General features: G+C 41.7%; 1 protein-coding gene across 11 annotated transcripts in view; it reads right to left on the reverse strand.

The window, feature by feature from the left end:
• LOC105198735 overlaps positions 1–15726 on the reverse strand; it is a 53642-nt gene that overhangs the window by 33737 nt on the left and 4179 nt on the right. For 10 of the 11 annotated variants that reach the window (XR_005576250.1, XM_039457041.1, XM_039457045.1 and 7 more), the window contains exons 2-5: positions 14196–15278; positions 7731–7890; positions 5100–5627; positions 1211–3934 (exon numbers count right to left, since the gene is read on the reverse strand). Coding sequence is in view for 10 of the 11 variants with exons in the window: in XM_039457041.1 (XP_039312975.1) it covers positions 1211–3934; positions 5100–5627; positions 7731–7890; positions 14196–14445 (3662 nt within the window). In the remaining variant the exon portion in view is untranslated. The remainder of the gene's footprint in view (positions 1–1210; positions 3935–5099; positions 5628–7730; positions 7891–14195; positions 15279–15726) is intronic. The other variant, XM_039457040.1, reaches the window with a different exon arrangement.

Genomic DNA, 15726 nt, shown 5'->3' on the forward strand with positions numbered 1-15726 from the left:
TATCACATAATCAGGCTTGGATAGTAACTAGTTAAAAAGTTAAAAGTTAAACAAAAAGTTAATAACTTTTAACTTAATTTTAAGTTAATTTTATGCATTAATTTTTAACTTTAACTAGTTATTTTTAAACTTAACTTTTATTAACTTTTTTCTACGTTAATTTTTTTTTGTCTGTACAAATGACAGCATAATATATCGGATTCTATCCTCAGCACGTGTAGAACGAATATGTAGTGCAGGTGGTTTACTATTGGTACAAATATTGGTTGATGACTTAGGAGAAAAGTTAAGTGATCATTTTGAAATAATGCTCTTATTAAAATTGAATAATTACTTTAATAATGATAAATATTGGTTGATGACTTAGGAGATTATATTTTATCATAATATATAAGATTATATTTTAAATTATATACGTAAAATCATATTTTTAATAATTTAACCATAAAATGTAAAAATTGTAAAAGAATACACGTATATTACATAAAAAACAATATTTCTCTTTTACTTTATATAAACTTAAATTATAAGTAAAAGAAAAAATTTGTTTGATAATTTATACTATAATTGTTTTGTTATTTAAAATAATGGAATTTAAAAAAAATACTATATTCTAATTTTATATAAATAATGATTTTCAAAATTAATTTTTATTTTAACCAAAATTAACCTAAAGTTAATTTAATCTTAACGTAACTTCAACTAAGTTCATTTTTTATTCGTATAATTTTTAACGTAACTAAATTAATTTTATGTGTCATCAACTTTAACTTAAAGAATTTAATTAAAAAAATTTATTATCTTACTGAACCTTGCACATAACGAACGATCGTGAATCATGTAAAAATGCATTGTCGTTGATAAAACGATAGAAAAATCTCGATAACATGTAAGCTGTTCAAGATTTCTTCATATTTATATGCTGCGCAATCAACAACTTGTTGCTCTTGAATATCCTAGAGGCACGACAAAGTACTAAGATATTCAGCGTCAAGAATGTACATTTGTCGTCAACTCATTTATTAAAAAAAATTTGGGGGGGGGGATAAGTCTAGCAACAATTTTGCGACAAACCGCAATTTTCGATTATTTGGAAATTGTATCAATAATAATTATTCTCACTGACACTTCTTTTTCAACGATGCAAAATCAACAAATGTCTAACGGGACGCGTCCACGAGTACATTTCCAGTTAATTTTTACGACTTACCTGACACTAGAGACGCTTCTCTGAATGTCCACATTGTTCCTCCTGGCGGCCTCCTCGAGAGTAACGACCTCCTGCTGGCGTCTTCTCTCCTCCTCGGGTGGATGCAACGGTATGATGATGTAGTCCGGCTCCTTCTTCTTGGCGGTGGCCGACTGTTGCTCCTCCTGCGTTCTCGTCGTCGACTCGGTACTCTTCTTATGCGCTTCCGAACGCGGCACTTTCGTTCTACCGCTGAACCTCAGCCTGGAGAACCTCTGCAGAAAGCCGCCCAGACCGCCCTTCTTTCTTTCCTCGTTCTTCATGGCGGCGGAGGACGAGGACGGTAAGGAGATCGAAGACACCGCGTGAGTCTTGGCGGGCTCTCGCTTTGGGGCAACGAACGACGACAGTTTCGCGTCCGCTATGACGACGCTCGCGTCCTGCTTGTTAACGCTCGGCGCGCGTTGTTGCTCGTCGCCTTGGCGTTTGTCGCGATCACCACCGCGATGATTCGTATCAACTGCCGCCACGGCCACCGCGGGCTTCCCACTACTACGTTCACCGAGTGAACCCGCATCGTCGGGTGGGGACTCGGAGCCAACACCGCGGACACTGTGTCCCTCCTCTTCTACCTCCTTTTCCACCGCCTCCATACCGTCCCTCTTCTCTTCCTCCTTCTCTTCCTTCTTCGCTGTCGCTTGCTTCTCGATCACGACCCTCCACAGACGTTCGCTGGCGCCTCGATCGTTCGAGCCAGGACTCTGAGAGCGATCTTCGTGGTCCCGATTCGACAACGCGCTCTCCGCGTTCATACTCCACTCTTGAACCCTGCTCTCGTCCGCCTGAGGAAGCTGTGCCGCTCGTTCCGGATAAAACTCACCGATGAAGCTCTTCTTTACGTCTCCAGTCTCTCCCTCGTTTCGTTCGTCGGATGATTCTTCGTCGACGTGATGGGAGGACACTGCCGAAGAATTTTCGAGGACACTTTTTAACTGATTTGGCATCTCCAATTCGATCTTCTCACGCAAAACGACCCTATTTTCCAAGCAGGATGCTCCTATGGGTTTGGTTTCCAAGCAGGGATAATCTACCTCGTCGTCTAGCAATCGGGGGCTCATCGCCCTAACATCGCCACAGGCCAAAAATGGATCCGAGTTTTTTTTTATCTGACCGAAGAACGAGTCGTTCTGCGGCTCCTTCCCAGGCCTGGAGTTCTCGCTAACGTTCGCGTCGGAGCCCATTTGGCGCATCACGTCGGCGACATTTAGCTTGGAGGAGCGTCCGGATGTACCTTCCTCCAATTCGTCGCACGCGTCCATTCGTTGGAACGCCGATCTTGAACTCTGTAACGCTTTGATGTAGTCACACTGCTGTGCCAGTTCGTAACTGGCATTGTTCATCATCCGTTTCTTCCCAGGGGAGCTAGCTCCGTCGCGCTCCTCGTCGTTATCTTTGAATTTCCTTTGAAAATTTTTCTCGTCCACCTCGAGTTGCTGGGCCAGCTCGTAACTGGCGTTGTTCTTCACTCTTCGACTTTTCACTCGACCGGACGGCGTTCGTTGAATCGTCTCCATCGCCAAAATGGCGGCGTTCGCCACTCCGGAAGCCGTCGCTTCCTCCACCTCGCGTTTAAATTGCTTGATAGCTTCGTCGAGGTCGTTCTCCGTCACCATCGCTATGTCTAAAACGCAATTGGAGCGATCTTGAGTCTTCACCGTTGACGTAGTCTTCGCTTGCTTGTCGCGCGTCTGCTGCGTCTCGCTCGCGTGTTCGACCTTCGTTCGTTCTTCGTTTTCCTTCTCGCGTTTCGCCTCCATAGTGTCGTCCATGAGCGTGCCCTGAGCCGGTTGCGTCCTGACCGAGCTGGTCAAGACGACCTTTGTTCCCGCTTGCGTTTCATCGTTCTCGCTCAGGCTCGTATCATCTCGCGAGCTCTTCAGGGTCGCGGCCTCGTCGCCGGACGCGGTCTCCGCCATTTCGCGACCGTTCATCTCGTCGTCGCACACAGCGACGACGCCGCAGAGATTCAAGTCCACCGGCACGCTGGCCACCCGCGTGTAATTTTCGAAGAGAGAGGACGTCGACACGTAGGAGGTCGTCCTCGAGATGCGAAGACGAGACGGCGAGCTTAGGCCGCTGCGTACTGACTCCTCACCACCGTCGAGCAGACTGGGCGCGCTCTGCGACTTGTCCGTGAATCTAAAATTAAAGCGCTCCTCGTCGCTCCACCCTTGATGTTGCTGTTGGCGGCGACGACGGTGGTGGTGGTGATGGTGATCGTGTTGATCGTACTGCTGTTGTTGGTACTGCTGCTGCTGTTGCTGCTGCTGCTGCTGCTGCTGCTGCTGCTGTTGCGGATACTGCTGTTGCGGATGCTGATGATGATGATGATGATGATGGTGGTGGTGATGATGTTCCGCGCCGCCGCCGCTGCCGCTGCCGCCGCCGCCACCGCCGCCGCCGGCTATATTTAACCTAGCCGTCTTCTGGCCGGACTTGAGCTCCAAAAGAGCGTCTCTCTTCGTCTCCACGCCGATCTCCCGCAGATCGATCGTGTTTCGATAATCCAAGGACGTCGCGTACTTGCCGGACTCGCCGTACAGCAGCCGATCCTCAAAACCGGTCGTCAACCGGGAATCGGTGTGAGTTCGACTTCGTTCGTACTCCTCGAAATCGTATTCGTCTTCCTCGTCGTCGTCGTCGTCGTCGTCATCTTCATATTCCTCGTCCTCGTGCCAAAAGTCTCTGTATCGTGTAGACGAACATTGTCGAAATACATTGGAAACTTTGTCTTATTTCTATTTTTCTATTCGTTCAATAAAAATGACGAAATATGGAATTTAATGTTATAAGTATTGAGCGTTTATCAAAAATTTTGCATCTTGTAATGTGGGTCCTTCTAAAAATAGAGCTGCATTCTTAAAGAATGCGTATGCAAAATGCGCATTGCGCACTTAAGAATCAAGCAGTGATCTGGCGATTCGATAATGCGTTTGTGCTTCAAACGTTTATAATATCGGCAGTAAAGTCAAGGTGGTCTTCCTCAGGGTCGCGATTGCATTTAACTTGGCCGTAAAACGATCGTCACGCGAAGGGGAATTCGGCATACGAGTGCCAAGAAAACCAAGAAGCGTTTAACACCCAGCACGAACGGATGTTGAACGTACAAATTCACATACATTGTTTAACCCTTTCATTCTGAGACTAGAGAAATCAATTATTTATTCTTGTCATTTCAATTATAAAAAATTAATTATATTATACGGATATGTTATTTTCATTTGGTAAAATCATATTAACCGTATTGATTATTAATTAATTTTTAACATTTCGTTTAATGTATTCAATGACAGATTAAACGAGAAAATTAGAGATGTAGGATAAAAGTGATCTAAAAAAATATAAACAAATATTTCGCTGACAAAGGAATATGAAGAGAATGTTTATCTCATGGAAATGTCTGCGAAACGCAGAAATGCACTTACCGCAAATCCTCGCAAACTAATTCGGGAAACAATGCTTGATTACAATAGTCGGGTATCTCTATTCTAACGACGCGTGCAAAAATAGGCGGGCGTGTTAAACGACGTGTGCATGTATGCCAAGAATAACAAACAAAAGCCTTGGTAGCGTCTGTCGGAATTGCAACGCGGGTGAACTAACTAACGTTACGTTTGAACAATTGCACACACAAACAGGGAAAATAGTTCGAAAATAATTTAATCAAAAGTTCATGAACAAAAAAAGAACATGTACGGTTCTATTATCAATTGTGTCTTTGTTGAAATTGTGAAAAGTGTTAAGTAACTTTTGACACGTAAAAACCGCAATATATTTTTAAGGTCAAGTAGAAATTTTCCAATGTGTTCTTTATTCGTTAGGGATTTAACGTAAGAAGCATGTAGCTTACCTTGGACGTTGGTTTTTCCTAATATTCGACAGATCAGCACCCCTCTTCAGGTACAGAGGCGCAAAACCATTCGACATGGACGCTTGGCCGAAGCCCTCGTCCTTCTGACACGTGTCCAGGCTTTCGAAGCTGCGATAGGGTCTGATCCTCGGAAAATGGTCCGCCAATGTGCTGGCGAAACCGTTCGGTAGCAGCCTATCGTAGTCCTGTTCCAAGCTATCGGGCGAATCATTCTCCGGGTGAGAGGTATTCGACCGGTTCGAATACTCCAGGGAGTCGAAGCTGTAGCTCGAAGGTGACAGGGTAGCGCAGGTCCTCTCCAAGGATTCGAACTGCAGCAGCGAGCTCGATCTAGAAGAGGCGGTAGACCTGGAGGACCTTGGCGACGCCGGATACTCGTCGTAAACTGTCACTTGCTGATGATGATGATGGTGATGGTGATGATGATCGGTGCCGTGGTCGCGACGGCGCCGCTTCTTCGGCACCACCGAGTTGCACTCGCTACCGCTGCCATCCAGTCGTTCGTCTTCCGAGAATCAGCAAGGCGACGCAATGAAGATGACGATGCTGACGATAACGGCAGGCACGCGAGGACTCGAGAGAGTAAAAGCGAGACGAACGCGCGAGCGCATGGCCTAAACCTACTTTACTCGGAATCCAGATCTCGCATGTTACTTTTAATTCCACGAATCTCATTAGGGTAGACAGAAGTGGAATTCGATGCTCGACGACCTACTTCGTAAAATCGAGTCACGGAAGTGATCCAATGTTCGTCACTGTCACTCTATACGCACGCACGCACACGTACGCACAATGTCCGTCAGGAAGCCACGGTTCATTCAACCGGAAGCAGCGCTTACGGCATCACGCGCTGGTCACATCGGTTGTCAACCGAGTCGTAATTGCTGGGTCGCGTGCGACGCGTAATCGAACCGATTATTATCGTCGATTCAGGTGCAATTACATAATATACATGCAGAGAATTATTAAAAATTTTAAATTCCACGTTAAAAAAATGTTGTCGAGAGTCAAAACGCGTCGCGGAATTTAATCACCCATTATGCAAACTTTTTTTCAATTAGAATAATAATAGAGATGTGAATTATTTTTCTTTTTATGTTTTTTGCATTATAGATATCACTTCAATTTTATAAAAGAAATGGAGTTTTGTTATATTATTTAATTTATTAATAAATGCTTGTATTAAACTACTTGCGCTTCAAAAAATTTAAATAACGTTTCCGATAAGAGACATTAAACAAACAAACGATCACGGCATCGACGCGTCGAGTATTTGTTCACAGTTTGACCTTTAGAACTCGTCGATTAAGGAATATATAAGTTAGATATATATCCTGTACACAGTATGTTACTTCGATCGAGCACGATACGTTCCTCGGCAAACAGTATACTGAAAGAAATATTGCATCGGCAGCGAAAGGTCGCGCGCGTGCAGGAAAATAATTCCGCCGGTTATATTTGTCATTTCATCGAATTCCAAGAGCCTACATCTTAAGAAGAGCCGAGAGACTAAAAAAAATATATATATATTTGCAGAACTTTGTTCGTTAGAGCCGTTAAGTATTTCAAGATCGTCGAGCTATTCAGAGTTTACTCAACTCATTTTAATTCTCGTTTTCTGGATTTCGAGTGCTTCTTGTAAACAGTCTACATTTTTAAACGCGGAACATCCGTTGTAATAAGAGAAAATACATGCGCCCCTACGCACTGCAACCATGCAGCTGCGTGTTACAACGGCTGCGTACTTAAAGGCGCATTCGAGAACATTGTTGTACCGCGTGGGCGGGGAATACTATTGCAATCCACGAGTCTTTTATTTACTTTTATTAAATAAATTAAAATTAAATTAAATTAAAATAAAAACAGCTCGAAGTTAAAAAATTTTTTAATCGCTTTTATATAGCAAAAGAATGATTGTAAAATTTTCGATCGTAAATCTGTGATACTTTTAGTTCTAAAAATCCGTTTTATAATATTTTGACTGCATAGATTTCAATTTTCGTTAATAATACGATTTATATTACTTCGTGTCATCCATCAAATTCTTCGAAAAAAGAAATTGTAAGGACAAATTTATGTGGAAAAAATGGTTTTGCTAAAGTATCTAAAAGTTTAATTAGATTAGAGAAAGAGAAAGGGAATAATTTTGTTGGACTATTAAAATAATTGTGTAGCACGCTCAAGCATGACGAGCAATGCTGCAAGAAATTTTAACATTCTGACAATTAGCTTGGGCATCCTACGTAATTATTTAATAATCTAACAATAATTAGTTTCACAGATCTGTATCTGCCAAAATTTTTAGACACTTCAGCAAAATAGTTCTTCCGTGTAGATTTTACGTTCGAGCAATCGACCTCCTCCGATTTTGATGGTGTAAGCGCGAGTAAATGTGACGAATAATCGCATGTCCGACGTAATTCCCGGTTTCTTAATGAGTCGGAAGATTAGGCTGCCGGTAAGAAAGAGAAAGTAGAACGACCCCGCGTGAACAATGTCTAACTCTCGCGATCTTCGCCCGGGGTGACGAACGGGATTTCACAAGATCATCTTCGACGTGCAACTCTGTTGTTTAATGTCGAGAATTGGAGCTCTTACCTGCCGATCTCTGCCGATCTCTGCTTCGTCTTGATATGAATCACACTCTCGGTCTCCGAATCGGACCCCAGCCAGTACGTTGTGCCGCTACGATCGGAATCGCTCTGAAGATCATCGGACGTCTCCTCCAGAATCGTCTCCAGAAAATCGATTTGTTGCACTAGCACCGTATCTGTAAAATACAAGGTCCCCGTCACATTAGCATTATCATCAACTCGTGAATTAAAACTTCATTAAGTTCAATAAAAAAATGAAAGCTATTAAAGAGCTATTTAACATTTTCATTATAAATTCTAAATTATAAGCTCAAATAAGATAAATAAATTTAATACAAGATGCCAATAATGAGCCAGACTGGATGTTCATGCATACAAAAATATATTCGTTATAAAAGCATTCAACCTTAAGGAGTAACGCGTTACTTGTAACGCCATTATCATTTTTGTCACTTTTTTTTTAAAAGCCATTATTTATTGTAATAAAAAAAAAGTTAATTTGTAAATAATCAGTTTCTACTCACTATAGCATTTACCACATCTCGTTTGATGTAATACATAATTTTTCTCTACTTAATTATAATTAATTTCAAAGAATCCTTATTTTCATTAAGTATTTTATCAATTGGATTCCGCGGATTCTATAGGTTTGAGTTTCACACGCGTTAAATGCATTTTCTGCGCGCATGCATGCATTTTCTGCGCGCATGCTATTATTTCACGTCGATCAAATTCAACGTAAGCGGAGCGTAAAAATGTAAACTCGTTATTTATGCCTCGTCATTTCGTCGTCGAAAGTGTGGCAGCCGTTTGGCCGCAGAAGCGCACAAGCGAAATTCTTAACGAGAGGTCGTGACTCATTCGTTATCGAGTGCAACCATTACGTTGGAAGATAACGTAACTGGAGGGTCGTCTACCTCTAGAGCTTTCGCCGTCGATCAAAGCCGATGCGAGACGTTTCGGGGTATACCACACGATTTCTGAGAATTAACGTCGTCGCTTCCAGCACACAAAGTCGACTTTTCGATATAGCATACGGTGGGAGCTTTCGTAACAAATGGTTATTGCTATAATGTGATTAAATTTACGGTAATTAACAAAATGTGTCATTCGAAAAATAATATTCCAAGATATATTGGTGAGAATTATTGGCAATCCTAATCGAAAATAAATAAAATTTCCATTTCAGCTTCATAGTGAAACGTGTTTCGTCCAATGGCAGAGGAATAGAAACTGCCATGACAAAAATTATGGCGAGTGCAAAGGGGTTAAATGTCGTTAATTAACCACCTTCGACGAAAAGCGACGAATCGCACGAATGTAGGAGCGTAAAGTACGTTCCCGTACGTTCCTGCCTTCCTCGTCATCGCGCGATGAATGATGGCGTGAACAGTTAGACGCTGCCGAGAACGGGACATCGCCGCATAGTTGCACGGCGCAACGAGCAAACGCGGAGAATACATTCGGTGCACTCTAGCCGCGAGCGATCGCTCGTTCGCTCTCTCGTGGAAAAGTCAAACGCTATCTTACCCTTTCATCTTACTAAAATAGTTGCGTAACGTTACGCGTACGCGGTTGTAACATTTGCATCGCCGGGTCGGTCGCTTCCTCGCATCGCGCGATTCCGCAATTAAAGGCGAGAGGAATTTTTATTCGAATTTAGATTACATTATTCTCGCTCCGTTTCTTCCGATCGAGCGGGCGATTGCGAGCAATCGTCGCGTCACCAGCGAACAGTCGAATAGACCAGGGCCGAGGTCGAGGCTTTCCCGAGAGATTGTATTTGTAATTTTCCACGAGTGGGCGACGATAATGATATCGAAATAAACTTTGCACATCTGCATCGGGCGTGCGATCTTAAATGCGATCCGGCGGACTGATGGTAGAGAGTCAGCGTGAGAAATAATGAATGGCGCGGAAGAAGAAGCGGAGTGTATACTCTTGAGTGAGAAAACTACTTCGAAATGCGCTGTCGCACGTCTCCAGCCGAGTATTGTTTTTTTTTTCTGTTTCTTAATACGCGCACTCTATTACGCTTAATTAGCCACAATTGTTACACGTCTCGTACGTTGTACGTAGGCTTGATGAAAAATATAAACGGCCGAGGGGTACTCGGAAGATAATGGAAAGCGTTAATCATCGCGCTTGATTATATGCGGAATCGAAGATACGCAACTTGATCGGCGCGTTCTGAATCACGGATCAACCAATTAATCCCAATATAATTGTAAAGCCGGTTCGAGTGACGCAACAGAATACCTGCGCGTGAATGCACCTGATTTCCGCCACACCTCGAGTCATCGGAACGTATACAAGCGCCCGATGAGATTACGTTTACGATGGGAAATCGCGTTAATCAATGCGATACTGGACCAATTTTGACGAAGTCGTAGATCAATTTGGAAATAGAAAAAAAAAATTAATTCGTGAATTTTTTCTACCTAGAGAAAATCAATTTAAATTGAGAGAAAACGATATCTTCGCGAATTTCGTACTCGCTTCTCGATATTGCGGAACGTCTTCCTCCGACGCGCGTGCGAACGTCATACACGGAATAAGATCACGCGTACCGATACCGTCGTTAAATGGAAGTGTTTTTAACCACGAGGCCGGACCTCGTAGCGATTGCGAGAGCGGGTCGTCAGGCCGCTGAAACGCAATTTGTCTTGCACGAGTGCGGAGGCACGCACCAGTATGCAACATCATGGCGGAGCCACCTGTTGCAGTCGCCTGCCTGTTGCCGTCCATGACTAACGGACGAGAATAAACCGCCGTGGCTTACATAAAAATAATCAGACGGACTAGCGTCTTAAGCCCGTATCAGACTACGCATTGAAGATTGAAGATTGAAGATTAAAGATTGAACTTTGGCCAATCAAAATGAAAGGAGTTAAAATTTCCTTGTTTTGATTGGTCAAATTTCAATCTTTAATCTTCAATCTCAATCTTCAATGCGTAGTCTGATACGGGCTTTAGAGGCCTTCCAGCGGATATAGCGATATGCGTGTGATGCACGAGTCCGAATGAGCAGAATTTCTGAATTCTTCAGCGCGAACATCGAGAACGGAGAACGGAGAGTGTGTAGCTAACAAAGGAAGAATTTTGTTTTGCTAAAATTGAAGATACACAATGCCCGTCCTACGTAACGGAGTGCTCATTTTATCATTACTAATAACACTTTATGGTGCACTAATTTTAAGCGTATTTTACTTTCTATCTTTGAGATGTATAAGACTTTCTTCATTCCCAACCGGTCTCTCGAAGCGAATGATAAACTAACCAGAGCGGATAACTTTTCTCGCGCAGTTATACTCGACCGATCCCCTTGCTCACTCTCAATTTCTTACTTCGTGCGGTTTGTTAATCTGCCCGTTTGCTAATCGATCCACGTAAATTCGCGTGAGCAGAAACTCAAGTTACTTTTCCCCACGCCGACCAGTCATTGTTATTGTTTTTCAACCTAATTACTGAACATCCTAAATGACCTAAATCAACCTCGTTCAAAATTCTCGAAGCTCCCAAACGTGTTAAAAGAAGATTCCTTTAAAAAATCCAGTGAAATTCAAGAGAAATGTGACTGAACGCGGAATCGTTGTTTACAAAGCGCGCAAAAAGTACGAAGATTATAACCGTCAATTGTACTGTACAACACGAAATTTGTCTTGAGATTTAACAAGTCATTATTTAACAAGCCGCTCTTGACTGCCAAATACGAAATTAAGCCTAAAGTGTTTCTATCACATCAGGATTTTGAGAATCTGCTATTAAAGTTGCAGCTAAAAATCGCAATTTTGACATTTCTCGGTGATTAATAGCTCTGGAGTGGAATATGTTACAAACTTTCGCAAAGTTTGAAACGATAGATCAAAATTTCAAAAATTTGTAAAATTAAATTATTTATTGGAGAATGTGTAATTAACCATTTTCAGTTTTTAGAATGTGAGTATATTTTGTGGAAATTTGTTTTTTTCAGAACTAAATGTGCCCTTGAACGGGTTAGATTAGGCAAGGTCAGTTTCAATAAGATTAAGTAACTTAAAACTTTCCTTGTTTAGTTTACATTTTATTCTATACACAGTAAAAAGTAAAATGTAATTTTAACATTTTTGCATGTCCCAGAAAGTCCACTCTAAATTTTAAGTTAAAATAACTCAAAAGTTAAGTTAAAATAACTTAAAATAAGAGTTATTTTAACTTAACTTTGGAGTTATTTTAACTTAAAATTTATAGTGGACTTTCTGGGACATTTTATTTTTTACTGTGTAGCGATAGCTTAGATCTTTGTTTCAAACACTGCGGAAGTTTGTAGGACATCCCAGAGTTATAAGTCATCAAAAAATTTCAAAGAATTTTGTTTAGCAGCCAATTGTACATAAGAAATAACTTATTAAACCTTAAGGCAAAAAAGTTGACTTTTTTTTGTTTTAAGGTTACACGGTGTTATTATTGACCGTTGCTGTGGACTGCCACGTTTTTCGCGCTCTGGCGGTTTCCAACGATCGAGAACCTTGATCGCGAGAATAACCGGTCGACATTGGTCGCGTGCTGTGTCGGAAGGAAAATGTTCGCGTCGCTCTTGCAATGACTTCTCGGAGTCTTCTCAGAGTCTTCTCTGCCGCCGCCGCATCGTCTACTACGCTCTAGATATTGGAGACGAGGCCGATAGCACTACCGCGATTTCCAGCGGCTAGAAAACGGATCGGCTTTGCATACAGATCGTCCGTTAATGGCATGCTGCTTTCTACTTAAACGTGGGTGCGTGAGAGGGACGCTTGAAAAACCGTGAGCGAGTAAAAATCGCGCGTGTCCTCGGATTTCCGTAAACGCGACGCTCCACGATCGCAATTTATCGTCGATCCTTATGATCGACTTCAGTCGCGATCTGACGTATACTGAGAAAAAAAAAAGTTGTTGATTAGACTAAATTTTTCAAATCGATGAAATTTGTTCGGCTCAACAATTTGTGTACTTAACTTACAATTAGATACACGAAACACTCGACGCTTCAGTTTAAGCGTTTATATATTTAACTTAAGTACATAAATACTTGAACTGAAGAAATTTAATCGAGTTGAAAATAAATTTTACTCGTTAGTTAACGTGATACACTTGAGAATTTTTATGTATAACAAATTAAGGTATTTGATTTATGTAACATGCTTTTATATCCCTCACATCAATAGCCAGAAATCGAGAATCTTCAGATTTTCCGGTCTTGTACATACAACACATTTTAACGAGTTGTTGCTCTCGCATCGTAAAACATTTCCTTTCCCAAGCTGCACGAACGTGATTTCGAATTGAAAGGGTTAATCGCTTAGCGTGACAAGACGCGAACGGCGACCTAGATCACCATAATCGCGCTTAGATTTGCGTCAAAGAGTGATCTAACAGTATCCCGGGCTGTTGTTCTACGCCCGCTCTCGGATCGGAGATTCACACGCAGCGGAGAGCAAGAGGAAGAGAACCGATCGTACTTTTTCCGCGTTCAAGATTCCCTAAGAAGATTATTTTCTTGTCGACGAGGCAAATTTGTAAAATTTAATTATTTATATTGGCAATTGTAAATTATAATTGCAAATTACAGATATGAATGCAAACGTGACAAGGCATGCGTGATGGATATTAAGAAACATTAAACTATCTAAACAAATGTTAATTAATAGATTAAGACGGATTGTAAACTTAACTAATCCAAGTGGTATGTATAAATCCTTAAAAGAAAAATAATGATATCACAAAATTGTGTAATACAATTCAACCTAAGTGATACGTAATTAAAAAAAAAATGTATAAAATCTTTTAATTGCGCCAATTGCAAAGGAAATATATTGTTTTTTGAAATATATACAATTGTATTACTTTTCACAAATAAAATCAAAGTGGTGGTATCTTCGTATTTCTATTCAAGAGTCTTCCTATTTGAAATAGATGTAACTTTAATTCTTAAAAAAAAAACTAATGCTATTACTTTTGAGAAATAAAATTTAAATGGTAGTATTTTTAATTTAAATAGAAATGGTGACATCTTTAATTTTTTTGAAACAAAAAACCCAAATGATATTATTTTCCCTAATAGCACAAGATATCGTGTGAATATTCAAGAATATTCTAGATATTGTACGAATTTTCGTACAATATTCTATTTAGATATTGTACAAATATTCGTACAATATCATGATATCGTATAATTGTATCGTGATATCACAATATTCGATATCACGTGCTGTCAGAGTTGAATCAGTTAAAAAACATTAAATCAAACTACCTAAATGAATGTCAATTAATATGGGCTATAAATTTAATACCGAAATCCGCGCACTTAAAAATCCTGAAACGTGTAACTAAATTACCGGATAGTTACACGCGTTAGCATACTGTATATTAAATACAAGATGTTAAATGTAATATGAAAACAGAGAGAGAGTGCACAAATGTAAAAACAAGAACGGAAGGAGAACGGGAACATAAACGTACGAACCATTAGCCCGTAAATCCTCCAAGTGCGTCGGCTGGAACTGGGAGTGATGCTGCAGCTGGAAGCCGTAGGCCGGAAGCCAGGGATTCGGTCCGTTCACCAGGTCCATGTCGGCGGCGGACTCGACGCAGTCCAGGGTCAAGGTCGCCGGGTCCTCCTCCTCCTCCTCTTCCGTGGCGGAGATGACCGCGGGGATGACGGCGACGCTCGTCGGCGTCAGCGTCGCCGTCGCGCTCGAATCGTTGCCGCTCATCGGTACGCAACCTCCCTAATTTCAAATCGCAATAACTATTTTTTTCTTAACGTTTCGCGGAACTGTCGGGATTGTCCTTTTTACAAGACTGGCGCAGTCTCTTTCGTATTTCTTTAAGCGCATCACTATGATCATCATATCTTCCCCCTTTCACCGAAAGCAATCTTCCACCTTCGCCTCTTTTCATTTTCACGTTTTATCCACTTTTCCTTTTTTTTTTCTTTACAATTATCCATATTGTTCTCTAGCAAAAATATGATATAATTAAATATATTATACTACAAATACATTTAAGTGCAAACACTTTTACGTCTTCTTCCAATAAATTTCACTCGCGCTTTACTGTACCAAGTTCAGTTTTGAAATTCCAGCCCCGTGCGCTCGGAATGACAAAAATGAAGCTAATTAACGTTAACGCACTAGCTGCTCGATAGTGTGTGTCTTCTCTCGTCGTACGCTCCCCAAATTCATCAGTAACTTTTCATCTAGGATTTTCTCAAGCATCACAGAACCTTGTTCAGATTCCTGCTCGGCATCATCTCCGTTTTAATAAAATTATATTCACAATCAGCAACAGAACTCTCGACACGATTCCTCGTCCCGTCGTCCGGGACGATCGGCACCGACGAACTGTGTGAACCCTTTTCCCGTCTCTATCTCATATCCCTCGCCTACGAATGTAGCACCGGAAGTCGTGTGTTGCTCCTTCCCGACCGGAGGTACGGCAAACTGACCGACCGACCGACCGCGTCAGATTCGGCATGATTTCGGCGTGATCCACAGACACGGACGTTGAACCCTCTTCCCTTCGGCTTCACACGCACTGGGGACTACTGAAACGCAAACGAGACCCAACGATTGACTCAATCGGAACAGGTCCAGGTTATTTTTAAAATTTTCGCGAAATATCGCGGGAAAGGTGCAAAGGATTGTCGCCGCTTATTTCACAATTCTTGGAGAGATTTGAAGTAGCTAGATGGTGTCCTCGCAAACACATTCCCGGAATCGCAGTTCCGAGATATTCTCGGATCTACGCGACCTCTCGGAGACTTCGCGATATCCTCTACCGTTCGAATTCCCTAGCCTTTGAACTTTCGAGAGATTTAAGATCTCAGGATCTTTGAGATCCGCGCGTTAAAGAACGCCAAGACCTCCGCGACGTCGAAGAATGTTGAGACCTCTACATCCTTGTCTTCCTTGAACCTTCGGGCTTCGCCCTCAAACTTTCTCCGGCCGGTATACTCTTCTCGGACGCGGGACGCAATCGCGGACGAGGAGGAA

The sequence above is a fragment of the Solenopsis invicta genome, chromosome 14, assembly GCF_016802725.1.
Source record: "Solenopsis invicta isolate M01_SB chromosome 14, UNIL_Sinv_3.0, whole genome shotgun sequence".
NCBI lineage: Eukaryota > Metazoa > Arthropoda > Insecta > Hymenoptera > Formicidae > Solenopsis > Solenopsis invicta.